Source organism: Taeniopygia guttata, chromosome 5, assembly GCF_048771995.1.
Source record: "Taeniopygia guttata chromosome 5, bTaeGut7.mat, whole genome shotgun sequence".
In the NCBI taxonomy this organism is placed as follows: domain Eukaryota; kingdom Metazoa; phylum Chordata; class Aves; order Passeriformes; family Estrildidae; genus Taeniopygia; species Taeniopygia guttata.
This window is the reverse complement of record NC_133030.1, coordinates 63,233,297-63,252,722: the sequence shown is the minus strand read 5'-3', so window position 1 is coordinate 63,252,722 and position 19,426 is coordinate 63,233,297. Positions and strand designations below refer to the sequence as shown.

Here is a 19,426-nt window from a genome sequence, read left to right as displayed (position 1 = left end):
GATCCCTGCAGGGATCTAGGATGGTTTTCTTATCTTGTTCTTGCAATTCTGGAATTATTTTACTCTTACCTTAATGTTGAAAACTTTGGAGTAATTTTATACTTGCTATTCTAGAATTAATTAATCTGATGTTTTAAATTCTTACAATTCAAGAACGGGTTCATAATCCTGATCATCCAAATCTAGAATTATTTTATTCTCTCAATCTTAGAATTTCTTTTTTTTCCATCTTAGAATTATTTTCTTTTCCAATCGTATAATAATTTCACCTTATTCCTGCATTTCTAGAATGATTTCTCACCTTATTCTTGTCATTGCAGGATGCTTTTTAACGTGCTGTTTTTCAAACCTAGCATTCACTCATTTTTTTTTTATGTTACTCGCGCGGATCCCGGCGGGTTTCCGTGTGTTTTCCTTGCATTTCCAGGGTTATTTTCCCTTTTTTTCCCCAATCCCGAAGGATTTGGCCGCCGCTTCCCGCCCTCCCCTTCAGGCCTTGGCCCCGCCCCCTCCGGGCGCCGCCCAATCAGAGCGCGGTGCGGCGGCGGCGGCTGCGCGGCCTCCCGGCGCGGCGGAAGCGCCGAGGAGTTGATTGACGGCTCCTCCGACCAATGGCGGCGCCGCGGTCGGCGCAGCGGCGGCCAATGGGGAGCGGCGACGTGTGCGCGCGGGGCGGCGGCGGCGCGCGCGCGCTGGGAGCGGGAGCGGCGGCGGCGGCGGCGGCGGGAGCGGCGGAGCGGGGCCGCCGCCGCCGGGACCATGCGGCTGCGCGTCTACAAGCGCAAGGTGCTGCTGCTGGCGCTGGCGCTGGCGCTCTGCGCCCTGGCGCTCTGGGGCACCGGCGGCGGCGGGCGGCGGCGGCAGCAGCAGCAGCAGCAGCAGCGGGGCGGTCCCGGTAGCACCGGGGAGCCGCCGCGGGTCAGCGAGCCCCCGCCGCCGGTAGCGCGCCGCCCCGCCGCCAACGCGTCGGCCGGCGTGGCGGCGGAGGTGCTGTCGGAGAACGCGACGCTGAGTTACCGCTCGCTCGTGTACCGGCTGAACTTCGACCAGCCGGTGCGGAACGCCGCGCGCTTCCCGGCGCGGCCCGACGTGGTGCTCGTGGTGCAGGTGCACGACCGCGCCGAGCACCTGCGGCTGCTGCTCGAGTCGCTGCGGCGGGCGGCGGGCGTGGAGAACGTGCTGCTGGTGCTGAGCCACGACCTGTGGGCCGAGGAGCTGAACCGGCTGGCGGCCCGCGTGGACTTCTGCCCGGTGCTGCAGGTGTTCTTCCCGTTCAGCATCCAGCTGTACCCGCGCGAGTTCCCGGGCCACGACCCCCGCGACTGCCCCCGCGACGTGGGCAAGGCGGCGGCGCTGCGGCTGGGCTGCATCAACGCCGAGTTCCCCGACTCGTTCGGGCACTACCGCGAGGCGCGCTTCGCGCAGACCAAGCACCACTGGTGGTGGAAGCTGCACTTCGTGTGGGAGCGCGTGCGGGCGCTGCGGGAGCACGCGGGGCCCGTGCTCTTCCTCGAGGAGGACCATTACCTGGCGCCCGACTTCTACCACGTCCTCAAGCAGCTCTGGGCGCTGCGCCGGCGCGACTGCCCCGAGTGCCAGCTCGTCTCGCTGGGCACCTACAGCCCCGTGCGGGGCGGCTTTGCCGGCCGCGCCGACAAGGTGGAGATGAAGACGTGGAAGTCCACGGAGCACAACATGGGCATGGCCTTCGGCAGAGACACCTACCAGAAGCTCATCGAGTGCACGGACGCCTTCTGCACCTACGATGACTACAACTGGGACTGGACTCTGCAGCACTTGACTGTCTCTTGTCTTCCAAAGTTCTGGAAAGTGCTGGTTCCCGAAATCCCCAGGATTTTTCACACGGGGGACTGTGGCATGCACCACAAGAAATCCTGCAGACCGTCCACCCAGAGTGCCAAAATCGATTCTCTCTTGAACAGCAACCAACAGTACCTGTTTCCCGAGGCGATGAGCATCAGTAAAAGGTACTCCATGGCTCCCCTGTCCCCTCACGTCAAGAACGGAGGGTGGGGAGACATCAGGGACCACGAACTCTGTAAGAGCTACCGCAGACTCCAGTGAGGATCCTCCTCGCAGCGCCTTTTCTCCTTGAGTTGTTCCATTGTGTCTTTTCCAGGCACACACGTGTATAAACAGCATTTATCAGTTGGTTTCTGCTTTAATATGAATAAACATTCTTGTTAAAGGTGTCCCAAAATAGTAATCTCTCATGTTTGGCAACCACGTTTTGGAAACGGGTGACGTGCTGCAGCCCCTACGCAAAAAGTGACCTGCTGCTGTGTTTGCTGGGAGGAGGAGGAGGAGGAGGAGAACACTTTTAAATGCATCTTTTTTGGTGCTTCAAAGCTCTGGTGGTGCCTGGGGTCCCACCTGGGGTCATTTCACGCCCAATCCCCGAGTCCCGGTTGCGCTGTGTCGATGAATATATGAAGGATGAAAAAAAAATAAATGTCATTGTTTTTACTACAATGTAGATAAATATATGATTTTTTTAGTTCTGCCGAAATAAAAATTCCATTGTTTTGTAAGCCTAGAGAAGTTCTTGATTGTCAGCAAAAAGATGATGTCACCTCGTGTTCCTAAAAAGTCAGGAGGGGAAGGAGGGGGAAGTTCTTTAATCCCGAGGGCTGGACACGTGCCATCACTCCTTCTAGCAGTGTGCATTTAACTTCATTAAGTTTTTAATGATACTCATTAATTGAGGCAGAAAAGAGTAGCAAATTGGTGGCACAACACCTCTTTTGTTTGGATATTTTTTTCTTTAAAGTTGTTTCAAATTGGCTGTGTGAAAACTGCTGCTGTGTGGTGGGAAGGGGCTGAGCTGGGGCCACGGAGCCATCTGTGAATGCTCCAGCAGCTTTAATGCCACTCCTCTGTGAACTCAGCTGTGGCAGAAGCACCTCAGCAGCTTTTGTAGAACACAGAAATAAGTCTGAGAAAGAAAATGCTGCTTTTTTTCTTTTTCCAGGGGTTATTTAACCACAATTTTGCAAGGTAATTACTCTGTGCTCTGTTCCACTGGGTCGGGGCTGGTGCTGAAGCTGTGCTGGTGCCTCACCCTCAGAGGCCTCTCCCAAAAAGCTGCCGGGGTTAAGCTGAGCCCAGCAAAGCTCAGGCAGGATGTGCCACCAAGCACCTCTCTAACAAAAGCAAGTCGGTTCAGCAACAGTGAGAAAGGGGAACAGGAAGTTTATTATTAGAATTTCTCTGTTCTCTTGGTTATTCTACTTTAGGGAGGTGAGAAATACTGAAACTCGAGGGAAACGGAGAAAAATAAATCAAATCTGGATAAAGAGAATCCATTTCACCAACTGTAAATACTTCAGAGCAGACGTGCACCCAGAGGATGTTCTTGTGCAATGGAATTTGTTCAGCTGGGGGATATCTGGGTGCTGCAGATCTGAAGCACAGCACTAGGATGGAATACAGGGTATAAATGTTGATTATTTCTAGGAGACTAATTAGAACTTCTCCGGGTAATTAGAAATTTCATTTGATTGCTAAGAATCACTGTGAGTCTAATCCTGCAGTTATCACAAAATGAAAGGTTTGGAAAATGATTACTGCTCAATTCCCAAGGGAGCCATTAGACTGAGGATATATACAAATAATCCCTGAAACGTGGGAAGAAAATAAAAAATTTATGTAAACAATAAGATACATTTTTTTTCCAGGAGCTCAGAGTCACCTCCAACTTTTCTTGTAAGTAAAATTATTGCCATAGATGTGATTAGAAAATTGTTAAACTGTTAACAATGAAAAGTTTTGGTGTTGCACTGGTTTTAGTGGGAATGCACGGCCTCCATGTCATCCACCAGCACATGGAACTGCACCAAACAACAGAAGGAAATCCTAAAACAGAGCAAGCACCAAACAGCAGAAGGAAACGCTGAAACAATGCACTAATCCAGCTGGAAGAGCAGCGGGCTGTGGAACTCCACGGGGCAGCGCGTTCGGTGGTCGCGGAGGATGCGCACGCTGCCGTCCTCGGGGTTCACCTCCCGCAGGATGGGGGAACCTGCCCTGCTGCCCAGCCCTGGGGCTGCCTCCTCATCCCCATCCCCATCCCCATCCCCCTGGAGCTTTCCTGCTTTTCCAGAGCCTGGGGCCGGGGCTGTGTCTCCTGCTGCAGCAGCACTTTCTAAATCGGGCTCCGTTCTCCCGGATCCGCCAGGAATCGCTGAACTGGTGGCAGGAGGTTCGTGCTGCAAACAATGGTGTGAGGCACAGCCTGCTTTTCCCATTGTTCCAGCTGTGGGAGCTGGGCTGGATCCTGCAGCACCTCCCTCAGCTGCAGGACACTCCGTGGCTGCCTTTGTTTCGGGGTAGTCGCTGTCAATATTTCCAGCAAGGGCTCCCCCCGAGCTGCCAAATGTTCCTGCTCCATCACGTTCCTGTGGCTGTCAAGGAAATAAATGAATTATTTTATAGCTGGAACAAACTGTGCACACAAAGATAGGAGAGATTTGTTTCTCCAACAGCTCAGCTCCACTGGGATAGTGGAAAGTGTTCCAACCCCGTGGCAGGGGGTTGGAAGCAGATGATCCTTAAGGTTCCAAATCAGGTTGTGATTCCATGATTCTCCTTCTAGAAGCCAAGTGAGCGGGTGCTGAGGTTTTCCTGCTCTTGTCTGATGTGTGGGAATGAGGGGCAGGGAGATCCTTCTGCTTCCCCAGGGTTTCCTGCTTCCTTTCCAGCAGCAGCCACTTTCCTGATTCCCAAATCCCCAAATCCCCAAATCCCAGTGGCCACTTTCCTGATTCCCAAATCCCCAACTCCCAGCGGCCACAGAATCACCCAGGGGATCTTAACTCTTGTTGCAAGGTTGGGACCTTGCAATTAGGGACATTCCTGGCCTGTGGGGCTCATCTGGGAATTGCAGTTTGCCTCGGGAGAGGAGGAACTGGCAGAGGTGCTGTCCAAACAGCACTTCCCCCATTTCACCATTACTGGGAGTTTTGGCCAAAACCAGCTGGTAATTCATAGGTGCCCGTCAGTGGAGAGCCAGGATCAGGCAGGATCTATCCAAGAGCAGCTGGATTCATGGATTCAGAGACTCTCTCACACCCCAAGGCACAGGAAACTTGGGAAACACCAGTCAGTCCTTTCCAAACTGGACAATTCTCCCACATGAGTTGGAAGGGGCCCTCAGGAATCATCAGCTCTGTGTCAGAGGTTTGTATAAATGGGATGGGACTGTTTTTTGAGTTTTATTGTGGTATTAGTCTTAATATATGGTTGAGATAATTGAAAGATGGTAATAGTTTACATCTTGTTAGTAGTAAAGATTTTTCTGTTATAGAGCATTTTTAAAACTTTCTAGCCACTAGCATGCTACACATATTTTTCTACAATATTAAAATTTACTTAACCAAATCTAAACTCAAACTATTATTCCATATCCTTACTCACTATACTGTTACAACTTTTCTACTTTCAAACTTTACAACTACAACTAACTCTAAATTCTCTACTTTTTCTATTTTAAAAACCTACTTTTACAACTTTCTAAAAACCTTCTTCCCTTTCCTATATTTCCCACAAACACCAACTCCTGGCCCCACACAGGAGCAGGAATGGGATGATTTAAGGTATCTCAGTTGCCCTAAGATCCCAAAAGGGATTTATCTACTCTCCAACACTTAGAATTTCATTTTTTTGTCACAGCAGCTGTGAGAATTAAGCTGGATCCACTATCTACCCCAGCTGCAGCCCCAGCCCATGGCCACAGCAGGGACCTGCTTGTTCCTGCTTTTTATGTTCCCTCTAAGGAAAGTTTCATTTGAATTTTGGATGCAGTGCCCACCCAGAAATCCCAGTGAATGAAGGGGGTTTACCTCACATTTTCCTCCTTACAAAAGGAACATTTTGATTTCTTCATCTCTCCATTTATTTTGCCAAGGGAGGACAGTTTAATCCCGTGGCAGATCCCAGAAACTGCCTGGCTTGTTCCAGACAGAGGAAGGAGAGCCTGAATGAGGCCTCAAACTTCAAGGATTGAATTTGAGACTGGTGTTTAAGATTAATAGCCTCATGTTTAATTATCTACACAACAGGAACCCACCAAGTATTCCAATACATGGATTGAATAAAGATGAGGCAGGATTCTTCCCAGACAAAACCCTCTAGGATTTCTCTACCTGTACAAGGCTGAGTGGGTGAGCTATTCCTGCAAGGAAAAAGCACTTTTTTAAATGACTGGATTCCAAATGAAATAGAGGAGGTTTCAATCCTTTTGTTACAGGAAATGGCACAAACACAACTTTTACTCCTGAACACTGACATTTACACTTGCAAATAACCCCAGTCCTGGGTTTTCCCTGCTTCCTCAGGACAAAACAGGAACAAAGCTGTTTCAGTGGGATTTGATAGGATCTTGCTGAAGAACATCAATCAGCCTGTGCTGCTCCTGGATCCTTACCTCCACCTTGATTTGAATTCTGTCCTCAGTAACACCCAGCACTTCAATTAATGGCTGGCTTTCCAGTGCTGATTGGGAGCAAGGGGAAGGGCAGAAAGCAGTGCCTAGAAATCCATCAACGTTCTCCTCACTGACAAACAATCTTTCCTAAAGAAAAAGAGAGAAAACAGCAGGTTATGTTCTTTTTCTGCTACACTTCAGGGGTACTGGGGCTAAAAACTCACTGCAAAGAAAGCCAGGACAGCAATTCCCAAGTTTCACAGCACACTCAAGTCTCAACAGAGAAATTCTAAGCCAGACATTCAAATACCAGAATGAGGTGAAATGAATTAAAACCAGTGCTTAGCTAATTTTGCTTGAAAGTACAAATCTGCATAGTATAAAATATAAAGGAAATGTATTTTTCTCTCTTTGGATGGGTGAATAATACATAAATGTAGACTCTGAAAAATGATTTGTACCATCCTCACCTACCTTAACACCAGGAAGGTGTTAGACTGTTGTGGGTTTGTCTCCTGGCTGTCTGTAAAACACAAACACCTCCTTGGAGAGGCACTGCGGGATCCTCACTCCAAGATCAGATCTGGAACACTCAGGGCTGGATCCATTTCACACCCAGCCACTGAGGCTGCTCTGATCTCCAGGCAGACAAGCCAGTTGGGGGAAAAAAAACCCCAAAAAAAAGCAAAAACAAAAAAGGAGAGGTATCCACAGGCAGAGACACAGCCTGGGGTGTGTTTCCTGGCTGTTCATAAACAGCCTGAAATGTGTTGCTATGAGTTTAGAGATTTAAATCAGTTACAGGTAATTAAAGGTCCTAAAATATATCCTGGAGGGGCTGTTTCATAGGAACTGCAGAGCTTTCCCTGTCCTGATGTTATTCACACATCATCTGTGTAGGCTGAGGGGAAGGACAGACAAAATAAAAACGGTCTGACCTGAAGGAGTAGCTCAGGTTCTGGGAATTACCTTCCATATTTAATTGGAAATAACAGGGACAAGTTGCAATCCTTCCACATTAAGTCACACTTTTAAATTTCTCGGTCCAGTTCAACCTTCCTGTCAATCCAATGAAAGTTAAATTCAATTATCACTGACATCTTGCAGACCAAGAAGCAAAAAGGCAATTCTGCACATTTTTGGCCCCCTGTGGATGGAGCCTTATGCACAGCCAGATGTCACATTGTGTCTGAGGTACAAAATTTAACTGTTGTCTTAAAAAAAAAAACAAACCAGGATTGGAAAAATAAGCCAGAGTCCTATTTTTTCCACTAGTTAAATTAGAAATCACAATATGGAAAGTCATAATATACATACTGTTGGTTTTCCAAGGCAGAGGATTGGATTCATTTTCTATCCAGAAAGATTACAATCCAGGCAAAGAGCCAGCACTGGATGGTTTGGGGAGAGATTAAAGTGCAGCAGAGCTGCCCTGGCTGAAAACCCTCTCAGAACATCCCTTCTTTTTGCATTTCTGCATGCAAAGCCTAAAATTCTTATTCCCTCGTGAGAGAGGGATCTGTCAGAGCTTTAGGCTGTGGAAATTCTCTGCAGAGTTCAGGGGAAGGTGTCAGAGTACAGAACAAGGCTGCAGACACAAAATCTGTGCAGCACCAGAACTCCCACAAGCTCCTGATCCTTGGGCAGCTCAGAGCAGAATTCCCAGCTCTGCCCTGGATTGCTTGGCCCACAGAGCACAGACAGCTCAGCCTCCCCCGGAGGAAATTTGGGATTTTGGTGCCCTGCCTGTACATCCAAGAGAGCAAAGCACAGCCCTGCTCAGCCAGCTGAAAAATCAGTCAGGGAACCACAGCATGGTTTGGTTGGAAGGGACTTCACAGCTCATCTCATTCCACCCCCCTGTCATGGGATATAATTCAGGACCTTTAATTACCCTCCACTAGACCAGGTTGCACAAAGTCTCATCCTACTTTTCCTCCATAAAATGAGGAAAATAATCTCCTTTCCCTCTGAATCTGCCTCTGGCACCCGTGGCTGTGTGAGGGACAGCCTCTCCTCATCAGTGCCATCAGGACTTCACAATTTGGCAACAAATGCCCTGAATCTTTCTGGAGAATTTCTTCCTGATTAAAAGCAAAGGAATTTGTTTTCTTCACAGAAAATAAAGTTAAAAAGCAAAAACTGGATGGGAGGTCTATTATCAGGAAAGGTTCTTCCCCCAGAGGTGCTGGCACTGCCCAGGCTCCCCAGGGAATGGGCACAGCCTGAGGCTGCCAGAGCTCCAGGAGCTGCCAGGGATGCCCAGGGTGGGATTGCTGGGGGTCTGGGAGCACCTGGAGCTGGATTCCATGATCCCTGTGGGTCCCTTCCAGCTCAGAATATTCCATAATTCTATGATTAATCCGTGCTTTAAATGAGGATAAAAAATAACCGCTTGTGCTGTTGCTCCGTTAATTCTGACTCACTGCCCAAACCAATTTTACCAAGTTTCACCCAGCCCAACGCTGAATTCCCAGAAGTATTTACCATTTTATCCCATCCCTACCCCGTGGCCTGCCATAAATCACAGACCTGGGGTGTGTTTGTTGGCAATAAGGTGATTATCATTAGCCTGTTCCACCAGGCACTGTAACTCAGACTTTGCATTCACGGGGAGCACACACCGAGGCATTTATATTACTGCAGATGTTATCAGAGCACAGACCTTGGAAAAAAATGATTCAGGAATTTATTCTAAAGCCTGCTCTGCCTTCCAAGCCAGAGCAAACAGAGGACAACCATCTGTAGCTTATTTGAATGACCCTGTAAAATAATTCTTCAATTTAAGCCGTTTATTTTCTGGTATTTATGATGCTCTCTTAGCAACTTCGAATTTAATTTGTTTTTCCCTGCACACAACTGTCATCTGCTGTTTGGTACACATTCATTTTTCCCTGTGACTAAACTGAGACCAAATTAACATAAATGTTAGCAGGGATGACTTTGGTTTCTGGAACACTTCATCATTCAAACCCGTCCTTGTGTCTCACGGCACCGACAGCGCGGAGCCGCTCCCCTCACGCTGCCCTCGGCACTCAGATGGGTTTATTCTGCTTTAATTTATCCAAATTGAAGACAGTTTCCATCCACAGATACCTCCCACACAGGCTGCAAGTTTGAAAAGCAGGACAGATTTCGGGCTTAAATTATTTTGGTGGCTCCTGTAATGAGAGGATCAGGGAATCACAGAATGGTTTGGGTTTGGGAGGGAATTTAAATCCCATCCAGTTCCAACCCTTCCACTATCCCAGGCTGCTCTAAACCCCATCCAAACTGGCTTTGGACAATTCCAGGGATGGGGCAGCCAGAACCTCTCTCATCCAAACCCAACAATTAATGCCAATATGGAAAAGACATTCCTGGATTTCCTGACCTCTGCATTTGTGGGATCCCAGCACAAACCAGCTCTGAGAGCTGAGAATTTGAAGCTCCAAGTTTTGGTACCTGTAGTGAAATTAAAACTTTTCTAAGGTGCTCATGACTGCAAAGATGAAACAGCTCCAAAGAAGCTTTGATGAGCTTCATCAGTAGGTTAATAATGTTTCCTGACATAACTGTTTTGTGTAGTCACGGTATTCCCAAAATGCAGCTACCAATTAAAGACTATTCAGAAATTAGTTTGTTTTATAGCAGAAGCAAACTAATTATGGTCCTTAATGTAGCTTGGGAAAGGGATTACTTTGAAAAATGTGAAATAATAAGTTTGTTGTGTTCTCCTTCTTTGTCCTTCTCTGACCTCCCAAAAAACTTGCCAAGAGTCTTGAAATGCTGAGCACAGAATTAACTGAACCAAAAATAAACTGTTGGAGGATTACATTCAACAGCTCCAGTTTCCAGCAGCATCTTCTTAGAAGTAACCCCTGACTGTTACAATAAGCCTTTATAGCAGCTTGGAAATTGAAAATTATAACTCCAAACAGCTTGGAAATGAGAGCAAAACAGCTCTCCAGGATGATTTCTCCATGAAAGGTGGCAAAGGTTTAAAACATCCATGTTTTACACTTCTCAACGCAGCTCTCAAGGGTTCATGCTTGGTTGACTCACCAACCAAGGAAAACTTTTATCCACAAAAGCCCTAATTCTGAGCTCAGTGAGGACAAGGACAGCCCAGCACGGCCCACGGGGGCACTTCCAGTTCATGGGGACACTTCCAGCCCACGGGGACACTTCCAGCCCACGGGGACACTTCCAGCCCTTGGGAACACTTCCAGCCCTTGGGGACACTTCCAGCCCTTGGGGACACTTCCAGCCCTCGGGGACACTTCCAGCCCTTGGGGACACTTCCAGCCCTTGGGAACACTTCCAGCCCTTGGGGACACTTCCAGCCCTTGGCCTTCTCCACATGGTCCCAGTGCCAGGAGCAACAGAACTCTGCCACCTCCAGCTCCACACAAGTGATGTAGGGAAATGCAGATGGGATATTGGGATTTGGGAATTCCTGGCTGGGAGGGTGGTGAGGCCCTGGCACAGGTGCCCAGAGCAGCTGTGGCTGCCCCTGGATCTCTGGAAGTGTCCAAGGCCAGGCTGGATCAGCCCAGATCACCTTACCAGGTTCCAGCCTCTTCTAGGGGGCATCTGATCATCCCAGAATCCCAGAATTATTTGGATTGGAAGGGACCTTAAATCCCATCCAGTGCCACCCCAGGGACACCTCCCACTGTCCCAGGGTGTCCAACCTGGCCTTGGGCACTGCCAGGGATCCAGGGGCAGCCACAGCTGCTCTGGGAATTCCAGCCCAGCCAGGAATTCCCAATTTCCAATCTCCCACCCATCCCTGCCCTCTGGCAGTGGGAGCCATTCCCTGTGTCCTGTCCCTCCATCCCTTGTCCCCAGTCCCTCTCCAGCTCTCCTGGAGCCCCTTCAGGCCCTGCAGGGGCTCTGAGCTCTGCCTGGAGCTTCTCCTCTCCAGGGGAACATTCCCAGCTCTCCCAGCCTGGATCCAGCCCTTGGAGCAGCTCCGTGGCCTCTCTGGACTTGCTCCAACAGCTCCACTTTTTTTTTTTTTTTTCACCAGCTGCTTTCTGAAGGAAAAAACACCAGGAGCTTCCAAAGGGTCTCCTTCACATGGCATTGGTGGCTGTGCCAAGCAGAAAAATCACACCCATGCAGAACATCCTGCATGGAGGCCTCAACACTCCCAGAAAAGTTAAACAAAACTTCCCTATCTCTGAGCAATTCCCATTTGGATCCCTCACACACAGTATAACTCAGACCCAGCTCCAACCATGAACTCCTCAGGAATGCTCAATATAATCTTTTTCAGCCTGTAAATGTGGAAAAAAAAAAAAAAAAAAAAAAAAAAAAAGCAATGCATAGGAAAGCAGAGGAAATATTTCCTCTGTTTTCCTCTGCTCCCTGCTGTTCTCTGGAGCCCCGTGGGGGTTTACGTGAGTTAAATCCCAATAGTGTCACATTCTCCAGAAGATCTGACGGGGTCTTTTAGGAAAGGGATGGGCTGGCTGCAATTCCCTGCACCCAGGGGGAATTGAGCAGAGGAACGAGCACACATCCTCTGAGCAAACCCATTGCAGGCCTCTGAGAAGGGCAGGAAGGGTGTGGATCAGCCTAAAAGGGAATTCCTGCATGAACCAGTCTCTTTCTAATCCCATGAAAATGAGCAGACACGACCCCAAAACTGCAGAATTCATTCCCTGCCAAATGTGTTCCACATGCTCCAAGAACTGAGCCCCTAAGTCTCAGCAGCTCAAAACACCCCCCAAAAAATGCTTCTTATTTCTGTTAGGAATGGAGCATTTAACCCCAGGAGACCAAACATCCCAAGACATTCCAAGTGCTTTCCAAAGGTACAATTTCCATAATTGCCCAGCTCCAGCACTGCCATAAACCAGGACACACTGGGACATGTTCTCAGAAACCCTGCCTGGCAGGCTTACAAATTGTATTAATGGTTATTTAACTCCCAACCGTCCTTCCTCCGTCATTTACTCCCCAGGCTGTGTTGTCTGGAAATGAAGGGGAACTCTCTAATGCAGGAGTTTCCCAAGCCTGAATTCCCAGGATTTAAGCAAAGGTTACAGAGGGTGAGCTGCAATGAAGAGTGATGGGGAGAGCACAGCCCATGGCTGGTATTTTGAGGCAAAGAGCAGAGATTTTGGCAGTGGGGAAATCAAGCAGCTTCCTCAGGTCATGAGAGTATTCCCTGGAAAAACAGGGCCTGGAGCAGGCCCTGCAGAAGGATCTGCACTGTGGTCTCTGGTGCAGTGACTGAGCACCAGAACAGTGACAAAAAGTGGTTTTTAAAACCCTAAAATATGTGACCCTAAGCCCACAACATTCAAAGTTATGGATTCTTTATTTTTATAGAATTTCTGGTCACCATAACAAGTCATAGAATCAAGAGGATGGAAAAGACCTCCAGGATCCTCAAGCCCCACTGCAGTGTGGACATTCTGGTTTGAGCAGGGCACTGTAAAGATTTCCTCAAAAGAGGCACTTGCTGGAGTGGGAATTCCAACTGCTCAGCATCTATGGAAACTGAGCTCTAAATAGATCATATTCCAGCACAGGGATTCAGCCTCTCTGACTACAAAAGGAAAAGCAGCTCTTGAAGTTCTGTTTCAAGCATGGCGTACTAAGGATGAGCCCAACTCATTTTTCTACCAGAATGTGGATCAGACCAGCTTCCAAGAAGGAACTTGATGGGAATGATTTGGGCAGGCAGCCTCAGAGGGCACGGAACAGCCACCGTGGCATGGAGCACCGAGGAGGGGCAGACTCTGAACTAACCCAGGGAGGAATCTGCTCCATGGAGCACCACAGCAACCCTCGGCCTGCAGCAGCAATCAGCTTCCCAGAATGGAGCAGAGCAGGAATTCCATAGCTGTTAAAAACATTGGACAGGGCTTGGAACAACCTGGGATAGAGAAAGGTGTCCCTGTCCATGGAATTGGTGGAGCTTTAGGGATCCCTCCTAACTCAAACCATTCCATGGTTCACTTTTGCCAGGCACCATCCTCTGGCAATGCTGTTGTGTAAGAGGAGATGACCACCAAGCAGATTGGGAAGTGCAGGATAAAATTCCTGCTCCAGGATGAAATTCCTGCTCACCTCAGCCCCAACAGCTCCCTTTAGGCACTGACACTGCTCTGCACTCTGCAGTGACTGATGTGACTCGTTACAGGTCTCAGTGCAAGAACCACAGCTGTGATTTATAGAATGAGACTCAAGGCAGAAAAACCCCCAAGGTGGCATCAGACAAATTGAAGGAACCAACATAAGAAGAAGAAAAGCGACCAGGAACAAATGGTTAATGGCCAGAAGGCAGCAAGTAATAGTGGCTCTAATTAAATATTCATTTTTCTCCCTCCAATCTGAGTGAGTGCAGCTCTCAGGCACTTTGGGGAAATAGCACAGATTAAAAAAAAAAAAACCAAAACAAAACCCAAACAAACAGGACAAATTACTTCAGTTTATTTCTCCTGCTTCAATTGCAAGCCCACTGTCCAAAAGGACTGGAGGCCAGGAGAATCTCTTGGAGTTTGCTGTGACTGAATGGCCAGGAAGCTGATGACTAATTCCCAATCTCTTTCTCCTACTCCACCCAAAACATTTTGCAATATATAATAAAATCAGCACATTCAAGGGGCTTTTGTAACTCACAAAGCCAAAAATCTCATTACTGGGTGGCCTTTTAAAACCCTTCAATCACAAAATGTTCCTCCAATTGCAATAACAAATCCATATACCAAACTTGCAACCATTAGTGCACCACCACCACGTTCACCACTAAACCACCTTCTCAAGTGCCACATCCACAGGTTTTCCTGAGCATTCCCAGGGATGGGGACTCCACCAGTGCCCTGGGCAGCCTCAGTACCTGCACAGAAAACAGGCAGGAGTTTACACAGTGGCTTTTTTGACGTGGCAGCAGCAGGCAGTGCCAGATCACAGCAGTGAACAGCAGCGCTGAGTGTTCTGTGGCCCCACTTGCACAGACTTGCAGGCTCCTGCTCCGGTAAAAGCAAAGGAAATGCTCTGCAAACAGCTCAGCGTGGGTGGTTCCCCATAAATTCATCATCTTTGATGCTTCCCTGAAATGATCAGCTCCTCCTTCACAGGAATTGCTGTTGTAAAAGGTGTGCGGCCGCTAAATGGGAAATTCAACGTGGTTTCAGCTGCACAAACACTAATTGGATAAATATCTTTCAAAATCAGGCACAAGTCATTTCTAGTTGTAGGGATGGAGCAATTAAGCTGCTCCAAACCAAGTCTATCCCAGTGGATATGCTTGAAGCCTGCCAGCTTCCTGGACTTGCAATCCCACTGCACGTGATCCAAACTGCAGAGGATTTTATTGCTCTCAACTCCAGCCAAACTCCAAATCCCATGGCTAGAAGGTTGCACAAGAACTGTGCAGCTTTAAACCCTGCTCATGAGAAACTGTCTGCAAGTCTGAGCTCACAGAGGAAAGCGGCTCTCCACAAAACTTGTGTGAATGGTTCTGGACAATGTCACAAGTTGGGCATCCCTCTGGGGACACTGGATGCAGCCACCCCACTTTCTCCCACCACGGGAGCACCACTGCCCAACAACCCATAAAATTAGAAAATACTAAATTAGAATCATATTCAGACAGAGCAGGTGAATCTTTACCCCAGCAAAGCAGGACAGTTCACAGCTGCTGCTTGCTGTTCTGCTCTGGTTGAACTGATGGGGGTTGCTGTGGCTGTAAATGGGAATTCTGTCCCAAAACACAGAGACAGGGACACTCCCCCTGCACTTCATGACAGTGTATGCACACGTGTGTAAAAGCCTGGTGTATCATAAAGAGCTTTCTTTGTGTGAACGGGCTGCACTTCACAGGGCTTTAAAAGTGAGCACTAAGGACATAGAGGACATAGCTACTGTTTTCATTCATCACCAGAATTTCCCTTAGAAAAAAAAATTCGCAAGGGTAGCAGAAGTCATTCCAATTCCAAGGATGAAGGTGTCAGCTCCATGGCGTGACCTTGGCGCTGCTCATACAAGACTCGCACAAATCAGGTCATGGCACTGCCATCCGGGAGCAGCTCTCCGAGGAAGCAGCAACTTCCAACTGCTCCTCACACCTCCCTGAGCCACCACTCAGGGTGCTCACTCACCATTCAGCAACCAGCAGCCACACCCAGCAGGGCACCTCGGGCAGGTGACACCCCGGGTGTGCCACCAGCGTGCCACGTTACCTGCAGAGCGGAGGGGTGGAGGCCGAAGCTGAACTTGTCCCAGAGGCCGGTGCTGCCGGGGGCCTTGGCGAGCCCCACCACGGCGTTGTGAGCAGAGACGCTGACGCTGCTCTCGGGGCGCAGCAGCGCGGCCGGGAAGCGCAGGAACAGGGCGAAGGCCGCGCTGGCGGTGCGGAAGCGGAGGCTGTAGTGGTGTGTGCCCACGTCCCCACGGAGGCTCCGGGGCTGGATGCCGGGCACCAGCAGGAGCAGAGTGAGGGATGCCTCGTCCTGCCGGGCACGGAAGGGAGGGCATGTGGCCACCTCGCTGGGGTGGCCCTCAGAGGCCTGCAGAGGGGTGTCCCCGGTGGGCATGGCTGGATCGGGGCTGGCGATGGGGGAAGCGGCACCGGAGCAGGGCAGTGCTGGCTCCGGGGGCTCGGTGGGTGGTTCTGGTTCTGCGGGTGGATCAGTGGCGGGGGGTTCGGTGAAAGGTTCAGAGCAGGGGTCCGTGGTTGGACCAGCGGGGGGTTCAGAGCTTGGATCAGTGGCCGGTTCAGAGGTTGGATCCGTGGTCGGTTCAGCAAAGGGTTCAGAGCCTGGATCAGTGGCAGGTTCAGAGGTTGGATCAGTGGCAAATTCAGCAAAGGGTTCAGAGCTTGGATCAGTGGCCGGTTCAGAGGTTGGATCCGTGGTCGGTTCAGCAAAGGGTTCAGAGCCTGGATCAGTGGCAGGTTCAGCAGGAGGTTCAGGAGGGGAGTCAGCAAAGCGTTCAGAGCTTGGATCAGTGGCCAGTTCAGCAGGGCATTCAGAGTTTAGATCAGTGGCCGGTTCAGAGGTTGGATCAGTGGTCAGTTCAGCAAAGGGTTCACAGCCTGGATCAGTGGCAGGTTCAGAGGTTGGATCAGTGGCAGGTTCAGCAAAGGGTTCAGAGCTTGGATCAGTGGCCGGTTCAGCTGGGGGTTCAGGAGGGGAGTCAGCAAAGGGTTCAGAGGTTGGATAAACGGGGGGTTCAGGAGGGGAGTCAGCAAAGGGTTCAGAGGTTGGATAAACGTGGGGTTCAGCGGGTGCATCACAGAGTGGTTCTACGGGCGGTTCCGCGGGTGGTTCAGCGAGGGGCTCGGCAGCCGGACCAGCGGGAGGATCACCAAGAGGGTCAGCGGGGGGTTCGGCGAGTGGATCACCGGGCTCCCCGCCGCCACACGTGCTGCGGGCCGCGCCGCCAGGCCCGAGTTCCGGGGGAGGAGCCGCTCCGCCGCCCGCCTCCGCCGGCCCTGCCCGTGCCAGCCCCGCGGCAGCGGGCTCGGCCCCCTCCAGCCGCTCCCCGGACGGGCCCGGCGGCAGCACCACGGGCAGCGTGACCTGCAGCTGCCGCTGGGCCCGGTTAAAAGCAGCCCGCCCGCCGCTCTCGTCCACGTCGTAGGGGAGGCGGAGGCGCAGGCGGTAGGCGGGACACCGCGAGTCCAGCCGCAGCTCCCGCCCGCGGATCTCCAGCTCCGCCTGCTCGGCGGAGCGCAGCAGCGGCAGCTCCACCGTCACCACCAGCTCCCGCGGCACCGGGCTGGGCGCGGAGTCGCGGCTGTGCCGGTAGTCCTGCAGGTCCACGTAGGAGCGGTGGCGGATGCTCCAGCGCGGCGTGGTGGGGCCGGAGGGCGGCGGGGGAGCGGCGGGCGAGGAGCCGGCGGCGGGCGGCGGGGCGGCGGCGGGCGGGGAGGGGAAGGGGAAGGGGAAGGGCGGCAGCGGGGACTCGCCGTCGTCGGGCGGCTTCGGGGCGCCGCCGGGCAGCGGGGAGCGGATGACGGGCGCCTGCGGGACGCCCTTGTAGGAGACCCCTCGCAGGACCGTGGCGTTGTTGCGATCCAGCCGCACCCCGCAGCGGCTCTCCACGGCCTCCAGCGCCGTGTCGCGAAGCAGGCGGCGGAAGCGGGCGCTGCGGGCGGCCAGGCGCAGCGCGGCGGGGTGGAACACCACGTCGTACAGGAGGCGGCGGCGGCCGCCGGGGCGCAGCTCCTCGCGGCCCGGGGCCAGGCTGTAGGGCAGCTCCCAGCGCTGCCCGCCGCGCTCGGCGCGGGCCCGCGGCTCGCCCATCAGCGCGTTGCTGCAGACGTTGATGTAGCAGCGGCGAGAGCCGTCCTGGCTGGTCCGCAGCACGAAGCCCGGAGTCGGGTGCACGAAGCGCACCTCCATGCCGCGCTCCCGCTCCAGCGCCGCCACCTCCTCCTCGTACAGCCGGCGCTGCTCGGGGTCGGTGAGCTCGGCCGCGTACTCCGCGAACAGCGCGCGGAATTGCTCGTCGCGGAAGGCGCGCTTGAGCCGCTCCGCCTCCTCGGCGCTGAGGTCCAGGTCCTGCAGCCGCCCCGCGCCCGCCATGGCCCCGGCACGGCTCGGCTCGGCCGGGAGCGCTGCTGTGGGGACGCCGAGCAAGATGGCGGCGGTTGCTGTGGTGACGGTAAACAAGATGGCGGCGGTTGCTGTGGTGATGGTAAACAAGATGGCGGCGGTTGCTATGGTGATGGTAAGCAATATGGCGGCGGCGCAGCGGTTGCCATGGAGACGGCAAACGACATGGCGGGCTGTCCCTCAGGGCCGAGACTTCTCCGTCCCGGCCTCGCCTTTTCCCTCCCCTCGGTGGCTTCCAGCCAGCATCAGCAGGGCTGGTTTTCCACCGTCATCTCTTCATCCTTCAGCAAAGTGTGTGTTCCCTCCCCATGCCATACTCTGAACTCCACTGCCATCCCCTCACAGGGCACTTGTAAATCCTCAACAGACCCAGCTTCCCTCAGAGCCCGTATCCCACTGTGCCTCCTCCTTCCTGCTGTGAAAAACGAGGTTCACTTTCCCGGTAAAATTTAAAAGTTTAATAAAGGACAGTAGGATACAAAAATAAAGCAAAGGTAACAGCTGGGTGCTTGGCATTCAGCCAAGAGCACACCTGCTATTTCAGAGACAGCCTTTATATAACTTTTCTATTGCATCAGCCTACTGCATATTCACAAACAATTATGTATATTTAAATTTCTCCCCAAACTAGTTTACATGTTCTAAGAACTGTTTAGCATTGGGTCCACCTTTTTAGAGCATGCACATTTCTTGCCTGTGGTTTTAGTCCATTCTCATCATCACCTCAGTCTATACTTTTTACAGACAGGAGGTGTTGATAGTAGTAGGGGTCTTCATCATAAGTTCATTGGGTCATGATAAGTTCATTGGGTGTTATCCCAACTAAGTAGTTTAATTATCACAAGCATAACTATATCAGCCATTTCACTACTATGTCTTAATTTAGTTAATAGCAGAAATTAAAACTGCATAGCAAAGTTAATTTAACATTATACATATAGAACCCAATTCTTTTAGTATTTGTGAAAAGCCAGTATTATAATTTGTATTTATAACACTGCCCTGGGCAGGGCTGTGAATCAAAGTTCCTCTGGCACACCTGGTGTGGGCACTTTGGGGTACCCTGCTCTGCCCTCCATGCCCTCAAACACCTGGAGGAGATTTTGGCTACGTTTCCCTCTTTCCCACTTCCCCCCATCAAGATTTCCTCCTCCCAGCCTTCTCCAGAAGTTCTAAAGGATCATGTCGTTGCTTTTACCACTCCTTGTCCTGTCTGCAGAACACCATCTTCAAACTGCTGCCATTATAAAACACCTCCCAGAACTTTCCTGGGGGTTTCCAAGTTTCCAAGACCAATTAAAATCCTACCCCCATTTCCAGGCTCCCTTGCAGATAACCAGCTATCCAAGTTCTCCTTATCTTTAATTCCTTTTTAAAAAACATGTTCCTTTCCTGTTTGATACAGCTGGTTCCTCCACTT

The 19,426-nt window shown here is 51.1% G+C and overlaps 2 protein-coding genes across 2 annotated transcripts; one reads left to right on the top strand and one right to left on the bottom strand.

The window, feature by feature from the left end:
• The first annotated feature begins 681 nt into the window (after positions 1-681).
• MGAT2 (alpha-1,6-mannosyl-glycoprotein 2-beta-N-acetylglucosaminyltransferase) lies at positions 682-2,552 on the top strand. The gene has a single exon (XM_030275310.4). It carries the CDS (start codon positions 760-762, stop codon positions 2,083-2,085), a length of 1,326 nt encoding a protein of 441 aa, XP_030131170.4. The 5' UTR covers positions 682-759; the 3' UTR covers positions 2,086-2,552.
• Positions 2,553-3,193: 641 nt separating this feature from the next.
• Positions 3,194-17,995, bottom strand: DNAAF2 (dynein axonemal assembly factor 2). The gene is made up of 3 exons (XM_030275305.4): positions 15,628-17,995; positions 6,446-6,592; positions 3,194-4,424 (listed from the first exon to the last, which is right to left on the bottom strand). The coding sequence occupies exons 1-3, from the start codon at positions 17,974-17,976 to the stop codon at positions 3,927-3,929; spliced, it is 2,994 nt and encodes a 997-aa protein (XP_030131165.4). The 5' UTR covers positions 17,977-17,995; the 3' UTR covers positions 3,194-3,926.
• Between the last annotated feature and the right edge of the window lie 1,431 nt (positions 17,996-19,426).